At 37.2% G+C, this 23,880-nt stretch overlaps 1 protein-coding gene across 24 annotated transcripts in view; it reads left to right on the top strand.

Moving 5' to 3' along the window:
- Positions 1-23,880, top strand: part of ATG10 (autophagy related 10) — a 275,188-nt gene that overhangs the window by 11,908 nt on the left and 239,400 nt on the right. For 23 of the 24 annotated variants that reach the window (XM_023258050.2, XM_045033243.1, XM_045033235.1 and 20 more), the window contains one exon: positions 9,043-9,162. In XM_023258050.2, the coding sequence (XP_023113818.1) occupies positions 9,055-9,162 (108 nt within the window). In that variant the 5' untranslated portion in view covers positions 9,043-9,054. Of the gene's footprint in view, positions 1-1,610; positions 1,983-9,042; positions 9,163-23,880 lie in introns of those variants that run through there. The other variant, XM_019836263.3, reaches the window with a different exon arrangement.

Consider the following 23,880-nt stretch of genomic DNA (forward strand, 5'->3'; position numbering starts at 1 on the left):
ACTGACTGAGGCCCCCAGGTGCCCCTCCTTTTTATTTTTTTTAAATAAGATATTCCACTCTGCTACCTCTAGGCATAGATATTTCCCCCCAACAGTTTTCTCAGAAACACAGTGAATCCTCTCAATTTATAAAAGTAAATATGTTTGATTTTTTTTTTTTCTAGCTCAGGAGTAATTTTTCAGTGGTATGTTTGCCGATGATTTCAGTTCAGAAATGCCAGTTATTTGTAGGTTGGATTTGTGGTCTTTGTCCTCTAATCTATCAATATGCTTTGTTTACATCTTGGTCCTTTTCCTTCTGTGTTAGGAGATCAACTCACATGTATATGTTAAAATACTAATTAGATTTTTTCCAGCTTCTGTACTGCTCTGAATTGCCTCTCATATAGAATTTAAATCTCTACTATTATTATATATTTGAACTCCCAGTTTTTTTCTTATCCACTTTCTTTTACACTCTCAGCTATTGTTCCCCTCCCTCATCTCTTGCTTTTGGAGGCTGTATTTTTCTTTTCCCTTTTTCTTTTTCAATTGGGAATGTAAAGTAGATAATTTCCAAGTTTTTCTCCTGATTCCCATGTAAGCCCAACACAGAAGCAAGCTTTCTCTCTTCCTCTTTTTTTTTTTTTAACAATCATCTTGATTATTTAAAATGTTTTTATTTTATTTCTGAGACACAGAGAGACAGAGTATGAGTGGGGCAGGGGCGGAGACAGAGAGACAGACTGAAGCAGGCTCCAGGCTCTGAGCTGTCAGCACAGAGCCTGATGTGGGGCTCAAACCCACGAATTGTGAGATCATGACCTGAGCTGAAGTCAGATGCTTAACTGACTGAACCACTCAGGTGCCCTTCTCTCTTTCTCTTTATGGCAGTGTTCTTTTTTCTTACGGTGCAAGAGCATCACCTTGGTCCCATACTGTTATTGATTTTTTTGATTTTCTTACCTTGACAGAAGAGGGACTAGTGTAGGGACTGTCTGACTCTGGTCAGAGTGAGCAAACTCTCTGCACCACTCTCCCTACATCTAGGTAAGGCAGCTCTTCCTCTACATGTGAGGTAGGAGAGTGTTCAAAGATACAGTCAAATTAATGAATGACAGATCTTTGTGTACTCAGAAGAGGCCTTCCTTTCCTACTCTTTCATTTTTCTGTCCTGTGTGTATAACAAGGGGGGTGATTTTGTGTGATTTGAAATGGTTTACTGTTTTTTGAGTTTTTGCAGAGGAAGTGATAGTGGTAAGGTCGCACTCTTCTGAGTGCTCCTCCTGTCCCCACAGCTACCTAGGGCTGACTTTACACCGTAGCATGCAGTGCTCCACTTGGCTTTACCTTCCCGCTCTGGTCATGAGCATTATATTGTTGAGAGAAAACTGCCTTGAGAGAGAATCACTAATGGGCTTGGAAACCAGTAGTGGAGGAGGCACCTCACGCTCTCTTTTTTTTTGAGGAAATACAGAATGAGGTAGAGTGAGATGCTTTTTTATATTCTTCCTAACTGGACTTCCTGCTGCTAGAGGCCACAGCCAGCATCAGATACCGATTAACATCCTTCAGTTACATTCCAGGTATAATGTTGTATCCTGTTTGAACTTTATTTGGGATACATATTTTAGTGGGATGGCAGGAGGGGAGTGCTGGGCTCACTGGTCAGTGACTGAACCAAACTTTCTCCCTTTTGCTGCTTCCCCATGCTATTTATTGGATTACCAGGGCTATCCCTGCTGTGCTCCAGCCAGGCTGTCAAATGCCTTGAAATCCAGGTCATTCGCTAGCCATATCAAAACAATCCATCTTTTGTCTCAATTTCCTAACATACTTCTTCCTGGAAACTATCTCTGGTGCTAACTACAAATGTGTGTTTGGGGGCCTTCAGAATCAGGTAATCTCCCTGATCTGGGCCTTAGATTCCACATTTAAATTTGTACCCTGACTGCTTCTTTGCTCTCTGAAATTTGAGGACCACTGCCCAAGAGCCTTGGTAGGTAAGTGATTAGCTAAATGAATTCAAACCAAATTTTTATGATGGTATTGGGTTCAGTTTAACACCCCTATCTAGTAATTACATGTATTTTTTGTTTGGTTTGTTTGTTTTGTTTTTGGAAAGAGTCTAAATCTAAATCTAAATTTATAATAATGTGGTATTGCTGCAGGGAGGGACAAATACAGAGGAGGTTTCCTAGTATTAGTTAAAAATTATCTTTAATGTTTAAAGGTATTCATGGTATATTCTGTTATAATCACATTTTTTGTAAATGATCTTGAGTTCTGGGGAAACTTAGTTATATTTCTTTAAGTGTTTTAGTCTCACTTTGATTCTAATGTACATTGATTTATAGGTTCATCAAAAGAAATGTCTTTGACATAAACTAAAACTAAAATAAAATAAATTAAAACCAATCAGTTCCCCGCACATTAGATTAAAAAGCACATGAAAAAAGTGGAGAATGGTAGTGAAAAAAATTGTTTCTAACTAAAAAGGATCATTTGAGCAATGATTATATGCAGTATTAGAATTCACAGGGGCTGTTTTTCTGAAAAGATATTTAATAGCAGCAGAATAAGCTTCTTCACACTGTCTAGTCTTAGGGCTAACCTCTAGTTTAGAAAGACTGCTTTCACTTGATGGGGAGAAAAATTATTCTACCTTCCCAATCTTTAGCCTCTGCTGAAGCAGTTAAAAAAAAAGGTTTTGATTATTTGAGCTTAAAAAAAAAATCAAATAGCTTTCCAGCAGGAGTAAGACTCCAGCAAAATAGATGTATTAACAACCTACATTTTATGGCATGAAAGAGCTCTGACTCCCTTCTAACTTTTATTTATAATAAGAAATGAGAGGTTCATTGTTTAGGATGAGATGAGAATTGGAATTAGTCTTTTTACTGAGAGAGAGTTCACTTGTGTTCTGTTGTCACCTCTAGTCTGAATTTATTTATTTATTTATCTTTTTAATTTTTTAAAAACATTTATTTATTCTTGAGAGACAGAGCGCGAGTGGGGGAGGGACAGAGAGAGAGGGAGACACAGAATCTGAAGCAGGCTCCAGGCTCTGAGCTGTCAGCACAGAGCCTGATGCGTGGCCTGAACCCACAAACTGTGAGATCATGGCCTGAGCCGAACTCGGATGCTTAACCGTCTGAGCCACCCAAGCGCCCCAAGTCTGAATTTATTTTTAAGCTTACGCCTGGAAACCGAGGAAGTTCACATGTCTAAGGTTTTATATTTGCAAAATAAATTCTTGCCATTTTTGCTTACTAAGCTGCAGTTGTGGTTATTTCCATTTTTGGCCGTAATTTTAGGCATCTCATAGTAGGAAGTTCTAATATTCTCATTTCTGCCTCTACTAGTCTATAAACTTGGTAGAGACCAGTGTATTACAGCTTGAAAAGTGTATATAAAAATGTTGATTGTATTATGTTTTCATTTTTAGAAAGTTGAAATATTCTTACTTGAGCAAAGAGACAATAATTATTCAGTGATATTTCATTATGATATAATGATTGAAATTGAGATGGATATCATTTCAATATAATATAGTTCTTAATTTTGTAATCAAGCCATAAGTGTATGTATTATTATATGTAACATCCTTCAGCAAAGCCCAGTCCCTAATTTTAAAAGTATTCAACCAAATATTAATTGGTGCTTTGATGTGCTGTCATCTTGCTACTGGCACAGAGCTGTTAATTAGATAAACTACGGCTATTGAGTGAAATTTTATGTTTCAACTAACATTTTGAATAGTTAGGTAAACCTCAAGTAACCCGGGGTGGGGGGGGGGCTTAGGGAATGGAGTGTTTTTGCTTTAGTTCAATTTTGTTGTTAAATAAGGGTTTGTTTGGAATTTATAAAATATGCCAAAATATATTAGTATTTTTTTAAATGAATTACATTCAATTTTTGTTTGATTTAGTATCTCAATATATGTCAGGGTCATTATATAGTTAAAAAAAAACCCTAATTTTCTGACTGCTCCTTTTTGGTCTCCCTATTCTAGTTCTGTATCCTCTCTCTGAGTGATCATATGTGTTCTCTTATTTATGTAATGTTGATTTACAATCAGTATTTCTGGCCCAGATCTCTCTTTCCTTCTGAATTCCAGATCCATCTCCAAATGCCTGCTAGATTCCCTTCACGTGGTTATTCCACAGGCTTTTTAAACTCAAGCTCAGTGTGGTTAAATTAAGCCCATCTCAGTCCCCAAACCTGCTCTTGATCAGTGCACCACTACCTAGGGTGAAGAGCTGGGAATCTCTCTTAAATCTTTTCTCTCATCTATCCCTCACACATGAAGATCACCAGTTGTAATGAGTATACCAGCAAAATGTCTTTTGAATCTCTCCCTCTTCTACCCTACCTCCAGTGTTTGGCTCTGTTTAGCATCATTTTGTCTTTCCTGGATTATTGCTAGAGACTATCAACTGGTCTTCATTTAGTCAGGCAAAGCCTGTAGTCCCTCCTGGAAGCCAGAATGCAAATATGATCAGATTCCCCCCACTTTCAACACCCTTTTGAGCCGTCAGGGTACCAGGCTCTTCTGTCTTCATCAGCAGTAGTTCTCTCAGTACCTCTCTTCTACCTCTGTATTTCAGTTAAGCAAGAGTTCTTCGATTACCAGACCTTCCCTTACATTCAGATTTTTGTGCATCCTGTTCCTTTGCCTCCCTCCTTTGCTAAGTTGGCTTCCGTTCTTCCTTTTAGTGTCTTCTTTCTTAGGTATCACTTTCTCAACTCTTGTATGCACTGAAGCTCCTTAACCGGGATTTGGTATGTAACCCGGAGATCTCTCATCCATACCTGAAACATTTGATGACTGCCTCAGTAGAAGTACTGAGTACTGGTACTTTATTGTCTCTTATGTACTTCCATTCCTGTACTTGCTGCTTTCTTTTCCCAAACCTATTCTCCCACTGTTTTCTTACCCTCTCAGATTTTCCATTGTGATTTCAGGAGTACACATCTGCAATAAACAAACATATAAATCCTAAACCCATTATTGTCTTTACTACATTCTGTGAAGTAAATTAAGTATTCCCAGAAAAAGAATTTTATGGTTAAAAGCATCAGGAAACCCCAAGTTAGTAGTTTCCCCACCACAGTGTGTATTGTGAATTTCTAGGGTGGGGGTGCCGAGTGGATGTAGTGTGGATCAGTTTTCACACTTACATATCACATGACGTTAACATCTTCACAGGTCATTGCTTCCACTAACTAGTTTTAAAGGAAACTTGGCTTTGAAACAAAGAACAACAAACAAAAACTGAAGTTCTTTGAGTGGAAGCTGCTGCTTCCTCCACCCTATAAATTTCAGGGTATGGAGACTGCTGGTAGCCTCCACTACCTACCCCAGAGCCAATTTTAGGTCACTGCTTCTCTAGCCTCTTGTCAATATCCTTGCTCCTTTGAGGTTCCTTGGAAGCTCTTTTTGAGGACTTTCGTATCCTATGAAATTCAGCTCCACCAGACATAGCAAGCTAGGTTTTTTGTTTGTTTTTGTTTTTTTCCTTACATACTGTCCCTACTGGCTACTTTTACCACCATCTTGAGGAGGAATCCAAGGCTGTGTTCTAACTCATCAGGATCACATGTATGTTTATTAGTGCTTATTCTTGATGAACTCAGGATTATACACCATGTATCACTTATCATCTCTGTGCTCTTCCATTTCCTACCATTTGTCCCTTGTCATTTACAAATTTTTCATTTCATCTTCCACCTTATTTAAAGAGCTCTCCACCCCCACCAGCTCTCCAAATAATTCTAAGTAACTTCAGTATCCATGTGGAAAACAGCAAACATAAGCCTCATAGTTTTCTTTTTTTTAATGTTTATTTATTTATTTTGAGAGAGTGAGAGAAAGAGAGAGAGAGAGAGCGAGCATGCAGGGGAGGGACAGAGAGAGAAGGAGAGAGAGAATCCCAAGCAGGCTCTGTGCTGTCAGCATAGAGCCCGACCTCACAGAGTCATGACCTGAGCCAAAATCAAGAGTTGGATGCATAACCAACTGAGCCACCCAGGCACTTCAAGTCTCATAATTATCTAAACTTACTGAGATCCAGTGACCTTCTTCTCTAAGTTACTTTATATACTTGGTAAGCTCTCCTGAAGTTCTAAAGTCTCATAGTCTTCCTAGGCTTCCTTTCTTTCCTTTCACTATGGTTGTTGTTAGCCCTTTTTGTATTTAATACTCTTTGATACTACCATATTTTCATAGCCCCTTCAGTCTTCTTTTGGTATGTTTCCTACCTAAACTCTGAACTATTCTCACTAGCATATTCTATTCCTTCTTCTATATGTATCCATACACTGAATCCACCCAGCAAAACCTTAGCTTTGCATGTGTGCCCAATGCAGCTCCCTGCTGGTTCCCATGTGTGGTGAACTGATTATTGCTGAAGGTAATCACAACCACCTTGTAGTCCAAACTCTTGCATGGCACACAAACCTCCCTTCAAGAAGTTTAGAACTCTTCCATCTTGTATCTTTGAGGCCTTCACTCTGTCTTTCAGCTCCAGTAGAGGGCAGCCAAGTTTAATTTGCATATGACTAGACTATCTCTATCTCCCTATACCTTCTATACTTCCTGCATCATGTTTCTGAGATCAGTCTTAGTGTTCTCTACACCCTAACTTGCCTTTGTTCATACCATTTTTCCTGCTTAGACTACTGTTCTAACCCTTGTGCTTCACCCACTGACAATCTGCTCTACAAAAACTCTTATATACCTTAAAGATTCATCTTCACGCCCACCCACACACCCTCCCACACTATCCCCTCTTTATAAGGGACTCCATCATTTGTGTGTACTTTAAATAGAAGTCCTGTTTTCCAGTGCTGTCAGAATTAAGAGTTGAGCAATTAATTGAAGACGTTGATTAAAGCTAGAGTTAAAATACTTAAGAAAAATACTTAGAACAGAAATACATTCATTTGCCAGTTGTCTCATGTATGACTAAGGGATTTTCTTTGAGTATGGGTAATTGGTTGGAATTCATTCTTCCTTCACGAATTTGGAACCCAGAATGCATCCTCTATATTTCCATTTTTTTTTCTTTTCAGCACAAGCAGGGGAGAGGGGGAGAGAGAGAGAGAGAGAGAGAGAGGGAGAATTTTAAGCAGGCTCCAAGCTCAGTGCAGAGCCCAGTGCAGGGCTCAATCCTGCAACCCTGGGATCATGACCTGAGCTGAAATCAAGAGTTGGATGCTCAACCGACTGAGCCACCCAGGAGCCCCTCCAATTTTGGTTTAAAAGAAAGAATTCAAGCCATTCATGTAGCAATCTGAGCATGGAATCCTAGATTTGTATGGTTTTCCTCCCACCATTTTTTTTGGTTTTTCCCCCACCGATTTTTTCAGTTACATTGTCCATACCTACTTCAATGATAGTTTCTTTTTCTTATGGAGACTTAGTGTTATAAAGTCTTTCTGAGACATTAAATCATAGAAATAAGAGTTATTATTTTTTTAACTTATATTTTATTGGTTTGGTTTGTGGAGTATTTAATTAAAGTAGTATTTATAATATACACATGTGGTTTGTTAACATAAACTCAGCTGATGGGAAGGAGGTGCTTCATGATCAGAATGTTGTAGACACCAGTCAGTGTTTTACTGAGGGGATGGATACTATTTTGATTAACCTGGCAAGTTGGTTGAATGGAAGTTGGTTAAGGGAGTTTCTACTGTAATGATTTTTATTGCTTATCTCCCTTTATTACAGTGTGAGATCATACAAGGCAGGGGCTGTATATATACATATTTTTCATTTTGTATATCTAACCTTCACCACACACAGTACCTACTATAGATATTAAGTACATATTTGTTGTATGAGTGAACAAATGCTTGTATAGGTCATACTAAATTTGAATAATCAGAAAGAATACTGCACTGAGAATCAGCTAGTATAGACAGATCATTGGCCCTGGAGCCGTCCTGGGGTTTGAATCCTTTCTCATTTGCATTTCTTGAGCAGGTTACTTTCTCCTTTTCATTTGGGGAATGAGGATAACAATAGTCTTTGGGTTGTGTGAGGGTTAAATGGGAATTTAAAGTATTTAGCATTGTGCTTGACAAAGTAAGCAGTCAACAAGTGCTAATTTTCTTGATGGTGCTTTTCACCAAAGAGGAGACCATGGGAATTCACTTGGTCTAATTTTTCTCATTAAGGGACTTGAATTACATAATGTATCAGTTTCTTTCTAGCTTTAAAATTCTCTTTTTATAAATACTTTATGTTTTGGACATACTTATGTAACAAATATGTGGCTATTCCTTGATTTGTCACATTTGTAGATTCTATAAAGTAGGTAATTACTAAGGTGATCCTAACTTTACACCTTGAAGAACTAATACTTTCAGGCTTTAGAACATCATTTGTTAGAGAGGTGAACTCTAATAAGTGTGAAGAACAGCTCAGCTCTACTAAGCACTGCCATGCTATCTACGTAAGGGCTAAGTAAGGTAGGAAGTAGAGAAGGAAGCTCTGAAGAGATTGTTTGGAAACATTAGCTTAGAAGAAGTGAGATAAAATTAAGCTCTGGAAACTAAATTTATGGACAGATTAACTTTTTGAACCCTAGATACACATTTGTTATAAATTTAGGTTAAATAAATTTTTTTTAATGTTTATTTTTGAAATAGAGCACAAGTGGGGGAGTGGCAGAGAGAGAGGGAGACACAGAATCCAAAGCAGGCTCCAGGCTCTGAGGTGTCAACACAAAGCCTGATACCCGGCTGGAACTCATGAACCTGAGAGATCATGACCTGAGCTGAAGTTGGACGCTTTTGGATGCATAACCAACTGAGCCACCCAGACGCCCCATAAATCTAGGTTTTCAGTTTTCATGTTGATCACATTTTCTTCCTGATTAAAAAATGGTGATAGACTGAGAAAGATGGAAATGTGACACTTTTTTGGAATGTCTCTGAGAATATTTTCCGTTCAGTGTCCCAAATTTTGGTTTGAAGAAATAAGTGATTTAGCAGAATTACTTTTAACATTCATTCCACAGCTGATGCTTATACTTAGTTTTTATATTGCAGTTATCATTTAGTATGGAAGAAGATGAGTTCTTTGGAGAAAAAACATTCCAGCATTGTTGTGCAGAGTTCATTAGACATTCACAGCAGATAGGTGATGGCTGGGAATGGAGAACTTTGAAGGTAAGAACAGAAATTTTTATATTCTATATAAATGAAGGTTTGTTTTTTTTTTTTTTGACCATGTGAACCTCAGTAATTGAAACTAATATGTGAAAGCTAGTTTGATTTAGTAAAAGGCTTGAATTGAAGATGTTTTAAAACAGATGTCCATTTTATTGCTTCAACTATATATACTCATTATAATTAAGCTAATGAAGTATTATCTAGAAAAGTCCTTAGATGACCTGCTTTAATTTAATAGATAAGAATGCTTAGCATATTAACTATCTGAATGTAAACAGATGCTTCTGTGGTGCTTCAAACCATTTATTTACACTATTAATTTTCTTAGGAAAGTACTTTTGTCCAGAGAGTGGAAAGATAATCCTGAAACCAAATCATAGTCAAACAATCACAAATTCTGAAATACTGAGAACTGAATTAATTGGGAATTTCTTAATATCGTAAACACATTCCAAAACATTCTTTCTTTTGATTCTATTTGGTAATAACAGTGTGAAAGGTCTATGTACTTATCTATTTCCACACAGACATTTAGTTAAGATTCTCTGCCACAAGCTTTTAAAGAGTTCATTGAGATAATTTTCAGAGAGGATGTTTCCTTTGCTTGATGTGTTAATCTCATTCCTAAAGAAGTGGTGATTCCTGTTTTTTTGCTTATTGGCTGTTTTCTGTATGAATTCTGAGAAATGTGAATAGTTTTGAACTGATTCCTATGATTCAGAACTAGGCCAGGGAAATCCAGGTCTTGATTCAGTCTAGAGTGCCACTGGAGAGAGAAGCCATGATTTCCTTTGGGTCATATGCCAGCTAAGTTTTCATGGGGGTTGGGGTGGGGAGTGTCGGAGTGTCAGGGGAGACTCCAGCCCTGTTGGACAGTTCTTAAGCCTCTGTGGCATCTCCTGCTCCAGGATAACATGACCTTATTATTAGCACCTATTATTAATCTTTTTCCTGAGTATTTTATAATTTTGTTTGCTATTCTTTTTGAGTTTATTAATCTTATTTCTTCTGTGATTATTGACATATAAAAGAGTTGCTGCTTTTGTATGTCAACTTTGTAACCATACCATCACCTGAGTTTTCCTTTTAGTCTCAGTGATTTCTCTTGTGACTTCTTAGGTAGAGTGAGGTCATCTGCAAATGAAGAATTTTTGTTGCCTTCTTTGTAATATTTCTCTTATTTTATGAATTAAGTTGAAAAATAAGTAATAATAATAACATATCTCCTTCATTAACTTTAATATCATTGTTTCTGATATATAATGATTTTAGAAAGTGCTGGTTGTTTATTCATTGAATGAGTATAGCTTTCTGACCTCTTTTGACCTGTAATAATTTGATGGCTATTTCTTCAAAAGTTTTCCTTTTTACCAGATTTTTTAAAAAAGCTTATTTATTTATTTTGAGAGAGAGAGAATGAGCGGGAGAGGGGCAGAAAGAGAGAGGGAGAGAGAGCATCCCAAGCAGGCTCCACACTGTCACCTCCGAGCCTAACGTGGGGCCTGAAGTCACCAACAGCAAGATCATGATCAGAGACCAAATCAAGAGGTCATTGCTTAACCCACTGAGGCACCCAGGTGTCCCTCACCAGATTTTTTTAAAAAGAAAGTTTCTTTTGTCTTAAGCTGGAGGTAGAATAATAGATACTCCAGTTACCATTTCAGTGACCTGAATGGGTTAGGGAGGGAGCTGGGACTGTGTTTGTGTGTGTGTGTGTGTGTGTGTGTGTGTGTGTGTGTTTGCATGCATGCACATGTTGGGGGGTGCTGGGGTAGGTCTCTAGGAGGGAGATTCGTAAAATAATCCTTAAATACCTGTTCGAAATTTCCTCATTGAATTTGTTGAAACTAGTGCATCAAAAACTAGTTTCCAGGATGTGTTTTTATTCTTGTCTCGCCTCTGCTTCAGGGATAGATAGGGATGGCTGTGTTTGGCTCCTTGTTTGTTGCCACTGCCTGCTGAGTTAGGAAAGTTCCCTACCCTTGGAATGAGAATTGCACCTCTAATTAAGGGCAGTTTTCTTTAATGTGGGGGTGAGCCCATAGATAGTACCAAAAGAAAACAAAACACTGTTTAGAGAAAATCTTTATAGCCTTAGGGCAAGAACTGCAAACTCAAAAGCCTTGAAATCTGGGCATGGTAACATAAAAGGGTCAAGCTGCTAGGTACAAGACAATATGGACACTGCATCCTATGGCCTGTAGCTGATCAGAGTGCTTGTCTTATTGCCAGGTTGGGAACATGGACCCAGGGGTTACCAGATCTTCCAAGAAAAGTGAAAAAGATCTAGGGGGGAGAAATCTCTAAATTTTCAAATATTGGTAACTAATTAAAAAAGATTTTTCAAAGTCAGGACCAAATCCAACATGCCGGTGATGTATAGTATGTAGGATATGTGTGGCCAGTTGATGACTTCTGGGATTGGGTGTGTGTGTGGTAGGACTGTGGTTTCTTACCTCGCCCTGCCTCAGTGCATGGTGTTGATCTTAGTAAAGGGGGCTCTAGGCAAAGCACATACCTTTCTTCTGAATTTTGGGATGTTAGTATTTTTGCCACTTAATTTCTGCAGTTTTGTGTTAGTTTTATGAAGTAGATTATGAATCAGTCACTTGGTTATTTCTTTCAAACCTTACATATGTATTATATCTCATTTTTTTTTTGTGGGACTGTTGAGGAGAATACTTACACTGTTGTTTTACTTTATAGGCTCCAGAAGTTTATTTTTATTTTGCTAAAACATAGTTGTCTTTAAGTATAGTTGGGAAACAACAAGCTGAACATATTTAAAGTACACAGTTTGATGTTTTGATGTGTATATAGACCTATGAGCCCTCAATACATTGAAGAGAGTGAACATATACATCACCTTGTATATCCTTGTATACCTTCGTAATGCCTCCCTCCACCCCTAAAAACCATTATTTTTTTTCCTGCAAGTTATATTTAAGAAGAATCTTGGTGGGGTGCCTGAGTGGCTCAGTTGGTTAAGTGTCCTACTTCATTCAGTTCAGGTCATGATCTTGCGGTTCATGAGTTCGAGACCTGTGTCGGGCCCTGTGATGAAAGCTGAGAGTATGGAGCCTGCTTCATTCTGTCTCTCCTTCTCTCTGCCCCTCCCCTGCTCATGCTTTCTCTCTCTTCTTCTCAAAAAATAAATAAATATTTAAAAAAATTTTTTTTAAGAAGAATCCTGTTTATCCCTATATAGAGCGTCTCCTTTAAGGAGTACCCATATTGTCACTCATACCTTCAGGATTATTTATAAATAGATTTGGCACCATCCATTTTATTTCTTAAATTTAAAAGAATCATGACAATATTTACAGAATTGGTTAAATTCAACTTTACAGATAAGGCAAAACATTACTTCCCCTGCAAAGTTAATGAGAAGAGCAGTGTGAATTAATGAAACATATAAATAATCTAAAAATTTAAAAATAAAACAGTTTCTTAAAGTCATCAAAATAGTTTCAATTTTTATATTTTAAAGGTATGTGGAATATGGAGAATAGGTCTAAGTCATTATTTTTCAGTGGAATGCATGCTCTTGGCATCTGGGCAGGACTGTTCTTGTTTCCGTACCCCCAACATTTACAAACCTGTCAGGGAGGTGGTACACTCTTGTTGAGAGCCATTGTTTAACAGAATGGTTTGTCAGATATTAAAGATACAATTTAAGAGCATTAACTTTAGACTTAAACATGGCTATAAATCCTTCCTTTACCCTTTACTAGCTGGATTTTGGCCAAGTTAGTTAACGTCTCCAAACTTCTTTTCTTTAAAAAAAAATTTTTTTTTAATGTTTATTCATTTTTGAGAGACAAAGAGTGTGAGTGGGGGAGGAACAGAGAGAGAGGGAGACACAGAATCTGAGGCAGGCTCCAGGCTCTGAGCTGTCAGCACAGAGCCCGATGCAGGGCTCAAACCCACAAACTGAGATCGTGACCTGAGCCGAAGTCAGACGCTTAACCAACTGAGCCACCTACGTACCCTTTATTTTCTTTTTTTGTAAGATAGGAATAAAAATAATACCCACCATACAACATCGTAGTTGTGTAGATTAAATGAGATTTACATTCATAGAGTTTAGCACTGTTTCTGGCACATGAAAAGCCAAATTATGGTTATAATTTTTAGCTAGTTGTTTGAAATTTTCAGTGTCTTTTATTACAGAAATAATGCTATAAATGAAATTGCAGTTAACTTTTCACAAAGTTCTGTTTAAGTGTATTTAGCACCAACTGTACTGGTCTTGGTATATTATTCTGAGTCTTCTAGGATAAGGAAGAGCAAAAGATGGCAAATAACAGTGAATGCAAACAGCTTGAAAGACAAGTATCTTCAAAATCCAAGAGTTCATAAAAGAGAAAGAGAGACAGAGAGAGAAAATGATAGAATGAACAGACACAGGAGAGAATAGAGTAGAAGAGTCTCCATTGAACATTATTGGGAGAATCTAGGACATCAAGATTTTTGTTAGAAAATTATTAGTCAAAAGGAAAGAGATAAACATTTATCTTACTTTTTGTGTATGATCTATATTTCATGGTAACTAAATAGACTAATGTGATAAGGGAACTTTTATTTTTTCAAAATTCCATCTAATATACATAGAAATGATGGTAGAATTAGAAAATCATTACTTTTCAATGTCTGATGAAATGAATTAAGTGATAGTAATCACTGGATGAAACTATTAGGTGAAAAGTTGATGGGGAATTTCGAAAGGAGGGATTGAGCTATCATCACGTGAACCTAGTGATTAGTTATGACATTACTAAAAATAGTGCATCCAGATATGATATACTTGCTGAAGTTTTTTTTTTTTAATGTCTATTTATTTTTGAGAGAGAGAGAGAGAAAGCAGGGGAGGGACAAAGAGAGGGGGAGACCAGAATTGGAAGCACGCTTCAGGCTCTCAGCTGTCAGCACAGAGCGTGACACAGGGCTCGAACTCACGAGGCTTCGAGCTGTGAGATCATGACCTGAGCTGAAGTTGGCTGCCCAACCAACTGAGCCACCGACGCGCCCCATACTTGCTGAAGTTTTATAACTTATATCACAGAGCACAGTCCATGAAATATTCTTGCTCAAAATGTTGAGCCTGAATAGAAATCAATTAAAGAAGTCAGTTGATAGAGAACCAAGTTAATTGATATCACAGGAAACAAATAGGGAAACACAGAAATCTAAAGGACAGCTGATCCAATTTCCTTAAAAATTTAATGGTTGGATAAAGAAGTGAAGAGAGGATTGCATCTCTATCTAGCAAGTTTGTTATTCAAATATCCTTTCTGGGCAGTGACCAGTAAGTGGTCCCCATGTGCAAGACTAGTATGTAGCTTAGGTCATATGTGAGTCACTATGGGACAGTGACGACCACCAGCCTGCTTCAGGGTCACAGGTCCACTGACCATGCACTTGGATGTTTTGAACAGTGTCAACTTGCTATGAAAGTTTCTAAGTCTTTACTTTTCTGAATTTATCGTTTTGACCTATGGCAAAGAGTGTGAAGATTTTGATAATAGTTTTTGGACTAACAATAATCAGTACGTGAACAGACACCAGTTCAGACCACACTTGGAGCAGCACTACTCTAGTACTCAAAAATTCAAGACACATAACCTAATGTAATTTGTGATCCTGACTCAAACAAATCAACTGTAAAAGGGCCTTTTTAAAGATAGGGATATTTGATTATGGAATAAAGTATAAAATGATACCAGTTTAGCTTAGCAAAATAAAAAACAAACCAGGGATAGATGAAACAAATGAGGCAAAATCTTAATATGTATTGAGTATGGGTAATGTATATATAGCTTTGAATTTGGTACTATTTTGTCTACTTTTATGTGTGTTCCATATATGCTTCCTTTTCTTCTATCTTGTCATAATTTACTCTTTACCCTAAACTTTGTTAGTAATTACTGATGTTCTTAGCCTTATCTTAGATTTAGACCCCCTTTGGGGATTTGTGCAGAGTTTAAAACTTCAAAGCAACTTACCTTCTAAATTTTTTGTTTTTCTGTTTTTACCTGCTAGAGAAGAATACATTAGTTTAGGACCTCAGTTCTGCGATTTGACCTTTCACAGGTTATTGATAAAATAATTTCCTGTGGGTTTCCAACTTTCTTCTCTCACTTTTGTATAACAAAAATAGCAAGAGAGATATTCAGATACTGCAGACAAAATACCATTCTACCTAATCTTGAGATTGGATTCTATACGGTTAATACTATTTTATATGTTATTGTTGAAGAAGAACTAAAGGGCCTCCCCACCAACATTAATTCCCATCTCTCGTTAAACCTGCTTGATTATATTTTGAAATTTACATAGCAACACACTAGAAATATTTTAATTACTTTCTTTATAGCTCAGGAATAGTTGACTGAAAGGGCTTATTTCCTAATTTAGATAGAGTAAAATTTTGCAATTTCATTTCTTCTTAGAAATTTAAACTGATTTTTGGGACACCTGGTTCGCTCATTTGGTGAAGTGTCCAACTTCAGCTCAGGTCATGATCTTGCAGTTCTGTGGGTTTGAGCCCCTCATGAGGCTCTGTGCTAACAGCTCAGAGCCTGGAGCCTGCTTTGGATTCTGTGTCTCCCTTTCTCTCTGCCCCTCCCCCACTCAAGCTCTGTCTGTCTCTCAAAAATAAATAAATAAGCATTAAAAATTTTTTAAAAATTTTAAACTGATTTTTTTTAATATATGAAATTTATTGTCAAATTGGTTTCTATACAACACCCAGTGCGCATCCCAAAAGGTGCCCTCCTCAATACCCATCACCCACCCTCCCCTCCCTCCCACCCCCCATCAACCCTCAGTTTGTTCTCAGTTTTTAACAGTCTCTTATGTTTTGGCTCTCTCCCACTCTAACCTCTTTTTTTTTTTTTTTCCTTCCCTTCCCCATGGGTTTCTGTTAAGTTTCTTAGGATCCACATAAGAGTGAAACGATATGGTATCTGTCTTTCTCTGTATGGCTTATTTCACTCAGCATCACACTCTCCAGTTCCATCCACGTTGCTACAAAAGGCCATATTTCATTCTTTCTCATTGCCACGTAATATTCCATTGTGTATATAAACCACAATTTCTTTATCCATTCATCAGTTGATGGACATTTAGGCTCTTTCCATAATTTGGCTATTGTCGAGAGTGCTGCTGTAAACATTGGGGTACAAGTGGCCCTATGCATCAGTACTCCTGTATCCCTTGGATAAATTCCTAGCAGTGCTATTGCTGGGTCATAGGGTAGGTCTATTTTTAATTTTCTGAGGAACCTCCACACTGCTTTCCAGAGCGGCTGCACCAATTTGCATTCCCACCTACAGTGCAACAGGGTTCCCGTTTCTCCACATCCTCGCCAGCATCTATAGTCTCTTGATTTGTTCATTTTGGCCACTCTGACTGGCGTGAGGTGATATCTGAGTGTGGTTTTGATTTGTATTTCCCTGATAAGGAGCAACGTTGAACATCTTTTCATGTGCCTGTTGGCCATCCGGATGTCTTCTTTAGAGAAGTGTCTATTCATGTTTTCTGCCCATTTCTCCACTGGGTTATTTGTTTTTCGAGTATGGAGTTTGGTGAGCTCTTTATAGATTTTGGATACTAGCCCTTTGTCCGATATGTCATTTGCGAATATCTTTTCCCATTCCGTTGGTTGCCTTTTAGTTTTGTTGGTTGTTTCCTTTGCTGTGCAGAAGCTTTTTATCTTCATAAGGTCCCAGTAATTCACTTTTGCTTTTAATTCCCTTGCCTTTGGGGATGTGTCGAGTAAGAGATTGCTACGGCTGAGGTCAGAGAGGTCTTTTCCTGCTTTCTCCTCTAAGGTTTTGATGGTTTCCTGTCTCACATTTAGGTCCTTTATCCATTTTGAGTTTATTTTTGTGAATGGTGTGAGAAAGTGGTCTAGTTTCAACCTTCTGCATGTTGCTGTCCAGTTCTCCCAGCACCATTTGTTAAAGAGGCTGTCTTTTTTCCATTGGATGTTCTTTCCTGCTTTGTCAAAGATGAGTTGGCCATACGTTTGTGGGTCTCTTTCTGGGGTTTCTATTCTATTCCATTGGTCTATGTGTCTGTTTCTGTGCCAATACCATGCTGTCTTGATGATGACAGCTTTGTGGTAGAGGCTAAAGTCTGGGATTGTGATGCCTCCTGCTTTGGTCTTCTTCTTCAAAATTCCTTTGGCTATTCGGGGCCTTTTGTGGTTCCATATGAATTTTAGGATTGCTTGTTCTAGCTTCGAGAAGAATGCTGGTGCAATTTTGATTGGGATTGCATTGAATGTGTAGGTAGCTTTGGGTAGTATTGACATTTTGACAATATTTATTCTTCCAATCCATGAGCAGGGAATGTCTTTCCATTTCTTTAAATCTTCTTCAATTACCTTCATAAGCTTTCTATAGTTTTCAGCATACAGATCTTTTACGTCTTTGGTTAGATTTATTCCTAGGTATTTTATGCTTCTTGGTGCAATTGTGAATGGGATCAGTTTCTTTATTTGTCTTTCTGTTGCTTCATTGTTAGTGTATAAGAATGCAACTGATTTCTGTACATTGATTTTGTATCCTGCAACTTTGCTGAATTCATGTATCAGTTCTAGCAGACTTTTGGTGGAGTCTATCGGATTTTCCATGTATAATATCATGTCATCTGCAAAAAGCGAAAGCTTGACTTCATCTTTGCCAATTTTGATGCCTTTGATTTCCTTTTGTTGTCTGATTGCTGATGCTAGAACTTCCAGCACTATGTTAAACAACAGCGGTGAGAGTGGGCATCCCTGTCGTGTTCCTGATCTCAGGGAAAAAGCTCTCAGTTTTTCCCCATTGAGGATGGTATTAGCTGTGGGCTTTTCATAAATGGCTTTTGTGATCTTTAAGTATGTTCCTTCTATCCCGACTTTCTCAAGGGTTTTTATTAAGAAAGGGTGCTGGATTTTGTCAAAGGCCTTTTCTGCATCGATTGACAGGATCATATGGTTCTTCTCTTTTTTTTTTTTTGTTAATGTGATGTATCATGTTGATTGATTTGCGAATGTTGAACCAGCCCTGCATCCCAGGAATGAATCCCACTTGATCATGGTGAATAATTCTTTAAACTGATTTTTAAAATAAAGTTTATTTACTTATTTTGAGAGAGAGAGAGAGAAAGAGAGAGAGAGAGTGAGGGGGGTGCAGAGAGAGGGGGAGAAAGAGAATCCCAAGCAGGCTCTGTGCTGTCAGCCCAGAGCTGATGAGGTGCTCGATCCTTTGAGCCAAGGGATCACGATCTGAGCTGAAATAAAAAGTCCGACATTTAACAGACTGAACCACCTAGGCTCCCCTAAACTGATTTTTTAATTCTCTTTACTCATCTTTCTGGTTAATTCACATTGCTTTTCTTAAAAATCCTTTACCATTATGCTAATTATACAAAATTCATATTTTAAAAAATTGATTGTAAAGTATTTCTACATTTTACTTGATTCCATACTTTAACACTATCTTGGTAGAAAATCTACCTTGCTCTTCCCATCAATCCTGTTGCCCTCCTGAATTTTACACGTTTCTAATTTGCACAGCTGTTTTTATTTTTAATATCTTACCATAACAAAATTTCAAGGTGCAAAAGTAAAGAGAATAGTGTAATGAATTTGCATGTACCTATCACCTAGCTCCCACAATTAACAAGTCACAGCCAGGTACAGACTGTTTTAAAGCACCTCTAGCATATATAAAATGATGTAATATATCTCAATTTAATTAACTTGGCTTTCCATTTATGAAAAGCCCACAGCTAATATCATCCTCAATGGGGAAAAACTGAGAGCTTTCCCCCTGAGATCAGGAACACGACAGGGATGTCCACTCTCACTGCTGTTGTTTAACATAGTGTTGGAAGTGCTAGCATCAGCAATCAGACAACAAAAGGAAATCAAAGGCATCAAAATTGGCAAAGATGAAGTCAAGCTTTCGCTTTATACAGATGACATGATACTATACATGTAAAACCCGATAGACTCCACCAAAAGTCTGCTAGAACTGATGCATGAATTCAGCGAAGTCGTGGGATACAAAATCAATGTACAGAAATCAGTTGCATTCTTATGCACTAATAATGAAGCAACCAAAAGACAAATAAAGAAACTGATCCCATTCACAGTTGCACCAAGAAGCATAAAATACCTAGGAATAAATCTAACCAAAGACGTAAAAGATCTGTATGCTGAAAACTATAGAAAGCTTATGAAGGTAATTGAAGAAGATACAAAGAAATGGAAAAACATTCTGTGCTCACGGACTAGAAGAATAAATATTGTTAAAATGTCAATACTACCCAAAGCAATCTACACATTCGATGCAATCCCAATCAAAATTGCACCAGCATTCTTCTCGAAGCTAGAACAAGCAATCCTAAAATTCATATGGAACCACAAAAGGCCCCGAATAGCCAAAGGAATTTTGAAGAAGAAGACCAAAGCAGGAGGCATCACAATCCCAGACTTTAGCCTCTACTACAAAGCTGTAACCATCAAGACAGCATGGTATTGGCACAGAAACAGACACATAGACCAATGGAATAGAATAGAAACCCCAGAATGAGACCCACAAAAGTATGGCAAGCTAATCTTTGACAAAGCAGGAAAGAACATCCAATGGAAAACAGACAGTCTCTTTAACAAATGGTGCTGGGAGAACTGGACAGCAACATGCAGAAGGATGACACTAGACCACTTTCTTACATAATTCACAAAAATAAACTCAAAATGGATAAAGGACAGGAAACCATGAAAACCCTAGAGGAGAAAGCAGGAAAACACCTCTCTGACCTCAGCCACAGCAATTTCTTACTTGACACATCCCCAAAGGCAAGGGAATTAAAAGCAAAAATGAACTATTGGGACCTCATGAAGATAAAAAGCTTCTGCACAGCAAAGGAAACAAGCAACAAAACTAAAAGGCAACCGATGGAATGGGAGAAGATACTTGCAAATGACATATTGGATAAAGGGGTAGTATCCAAAATCTATAAACAACTCACCAAAGTCCACCCCTGAAAAACAAATAATCCAGGAAGAAATGGGCAGAAGACATGAATAGACACTTCTCTAAAGAAGACATCCAGATGGCCAACAGGCACATGAAAAGATGCTCAATGTCACTCCTCATCAGGGAAATACAAATCAAAACCACACTGAGATACCACCTCACGCTGGTCAGAGTGGCTAAAATGAATAAATCAGGAGACTATAAATGCTGGTGAGGATGTAGAGAAACGGGAACCCTGTTGCACTGTAGGTGGGAATGCAAACTGGTGCAGCCGCTCTGGAAAACAGGGTGGAGGTTCCTCAAAAAATTAAAAATAGATCTACCCTATGACCCAGTAATAGCACTGCTAGGAATTTACCCAAGGGATACAGGAGTGCTGATTCATAGGGGCACTTGTACCCCAATGTTTATAGCAGCACTTTCGACAATAGCCAAATTATGGAAAGAGCCTAAATGTCCATCGACTGATGAATGGATAAAGAAGATGTGGTTTATATATACAATGGAATACTATTTGGCAATGAGAAAGAATGAAATCTGGCCATTTGTAGCAACGTGGATGGAACTGGAGAGTGTTATGGTAAGTAATATAAGTCAGGCAGAGAAAGACAGATACCATATGTTTTCACTCGTATGTGGATCCTGAGAAACTCAACAGAAGACCAGGGGGGGAGGGGAAGGGGGGGAAAAGTTACAGAGAGGGAAGGAGGCAAACCATAAGAGACTGTTAAATACTGAGAACAAACTGAGGGTTGATGAAGGGTGGGGGGGAGGGGAAAGTGGGTGATGGGCATTGAGGAGGGCACCTGTTGGGATGAGCACTGGGTGTTGTTTGGAAACCAAGTTGACAATAAAGTTCATAAAAAGAAAAGAAACATAAACTATGTTCACTAAATGAGAATCAAATACAACAGTAGGTTTTAAAAAAAAAAGTAAAAAATAAATGATTAACTTGGCTTTCTTTTTTCCCCATCTGTCTTCAAATTATCAGTACTTCAAGTCCACTCTAAATTTATTTATCATTATATATTAAAAATTAATGAATGAACTCAGGAAAAGATTCTAGAGACATAAAATATTATTTCTATAATATTTTAAAAGTTCATTTTATTTATTTTGAGAGAGAGAGAGACACCAAGCAAGCAGGGGAGGGGCAGAGAGAGAGGGGGAGAAAGCGAATCCCAAGCAGGCTCCACACTGTCAGCACAGAAGAGCCTAGTGTGAGGGGGTTGGGGTTCTGATCCTGACCTGAGAAAAATTAAGAGTTGGATGCTTAACCAACTCAGCCACCCAGGCGCTCCTATTTCTACAATTTTTAAATTTATTTTTAAAATTATGAAGTACATAATATATATATAATATATACCATCTTAACCATTTTGAAGGCTACAGCTCAGTAAAGTACATTCATATTGTTTTGCAACCAAGTTCCAGAACTCTTCATATTGGAAAATTGAAACTTTGTACCCATTAAGTGCTAATTTCCTATTGCCCCCTTCCCTTAGCCTCTGGAATACTTTCTCTTCTACTTTATATCTCTGTGAATTTGGCTACTGTGAATTTGGAATCATACAGTATTTGTCTTTTAGTGACTGGCTTCTCTCACTTAGCATAATGTCTTCCAAGTTTATCCATTATTTCTACAAATTTTGATTTAGACTTTTATGAAGTGGAGAGCTAAACAGACAATTGGGAGTTAATTTCTATTAGGTGATGAAATCTTGAATTGCAGAGCCTCGTTCTGTTAAAGAGATTTCACTTCTATTATTTCTGAGGTGCATCATTATTAAAGAGGATTAGGGGCACCTGGGTGGCTCAGTCAGTTAAGAATCTGGTTTCAGCTCAGGTCATGATCTCATGGTTTGTAAATTCAAGCCCTGGATTGGGCTCTGTGTTGACAGTGCAGAACCTGCTTGGGATTCTCCCTCCTCTCTCTCTGCTCCTACCCAACTTGTGCTCTCTCTCTCTCAAAATAAATAAATAAACTTAAAAAAAAAGAGATTAAAAATGCTTTCCATGTATATTTGACAAGACTAGTTCTTCACTATGTCTCAAATTTGCTGATAATATATAAGCTCAACTAGCTATTTCTATCAGAAACATAATCAAATTAGAGAGTAAATAATGGAATTAGTATCTTAGTTACTGTTACTTTGCTTACCCATTCACTTTTGTGATATTTATACATTGAGTTGCTGGAAGTAATTATTTTTATTTCAAAAGTGAAATATTAAATACCTACTTTTTTGTTCTCTGTGTACAGAATATGCTTCGATCGATTCTTTGCTAAAGTTAAATGACAATTTTAATGTTTACTAAAAGACATTTTTCACTGGTTTCTTAGATATGTTGCTTTATGTCAGTAAAAAATACATTTGTTGGTTTGAAATACTTAATTTTTGCTTAACATTTCTTCTTTTTCTCCAGCTTATTTAAATATATATATATATATATATATATATATATATATATATATATATATACATACATATCCCTGTATTATCCCTGTATCCCTGTATTAATACTTGTTTTTTAGGGAAGTTATGAGCATATTACTTCTATTAAATTGGTGTAATGCTATATTTACTTAAGCCATCCAGTATACATTAATGAAATATTATTTATGGGCCTGAATGTCACTAGATAAAGATTAAATATATTGTATTGGTGTAGTCTCTTGATTAGACTAAAGTAGATTTTTATTTTTTTTTAAGTTTATCTTTGACAATTAGGAGAAAAATGCACTTGGAGCAGCATGCTGTGTTTTTGTAATAAACATTGAATCATAGTCAGTTACACTAGATTTTTCATTCATAATTTATTGTGTGTTATGATATGATTTGTCACTTAAGCATATGCAAATCTTAAGCAATCATTTCAAGAAGAACAGGTTGTATCACTTATGAATTAAATATTTTCGAACATCATTTTTAAAGATTATCAAGAGTGTCAGAGAAAGGAAAACTATAATACTTTACAAATTTATAAATTAAAATTTAAGTTGTGACAGTAATTATGCACACTTAACAATTTAAAGTACATTCTCAGCTAACAGTGATGTTTGGGTTCACTGGGCAGGGTGTCAGGCTGTATTTCAAAAATCCTTGTGGAGAGTTATCTTTACAGTATTCAGTTTATAAAGCCCAGAATCTTACCCTGAGGTTCAAAAACATATATAGATTAGAATCTAATTTATTAATTTATAATAAATAGAATTATCAAGTGAACTAGACTGCTCCTGTCATCATGACGATTCATTTTTGTTTTGTGGGTTGGCCAATCACAATTGTATGAGCACAGAATGAGTACAAATTCTCATGTGTAGTTGTATAAGTGAGATATTTAATGGCATAATCTAAGAGTGGCACGCATGTTGCTCTGCAAGAGCATTGAGGACAAGTTGTAATTTCAGGTTTGTAGAGTAAGAATCTTTCTCTTGAACAGTGTAATGACACTGCTGACGTTTCCTTCACTGATTTCATTTTTTTTTTTTTTTTAAGTTGTAATGATTGACCAGTCTCTTTTGGTTGTCATAGGATTATAGTCAAATCTTGCTGGCTGAGGAGACATTCTGTCTTTTTAGATATCTGTACTCTGACCTATTATGAGTTAATTTCATGTTTGAATTTGAAAAATGCTTATTTCCAAAGCCTTGGAAAAGGCCTTCAACTACAGACAATAT

The sequence above is a fragment of the Felis catus genome, chromosome A1 (genome assembly GCF_018350175.1).
Source record: "Felis catus isolate Fca126 chromosome A1, F.catus_Fca126_mat1.0, whole genome shotgun sequence".
Classification (NCBI taxonomy): domain Eukaryota; kingdom Metazoa; phylum Chordata; class Mammalia; order Carnivora; family Felidae; genus Felis; species Felis catus.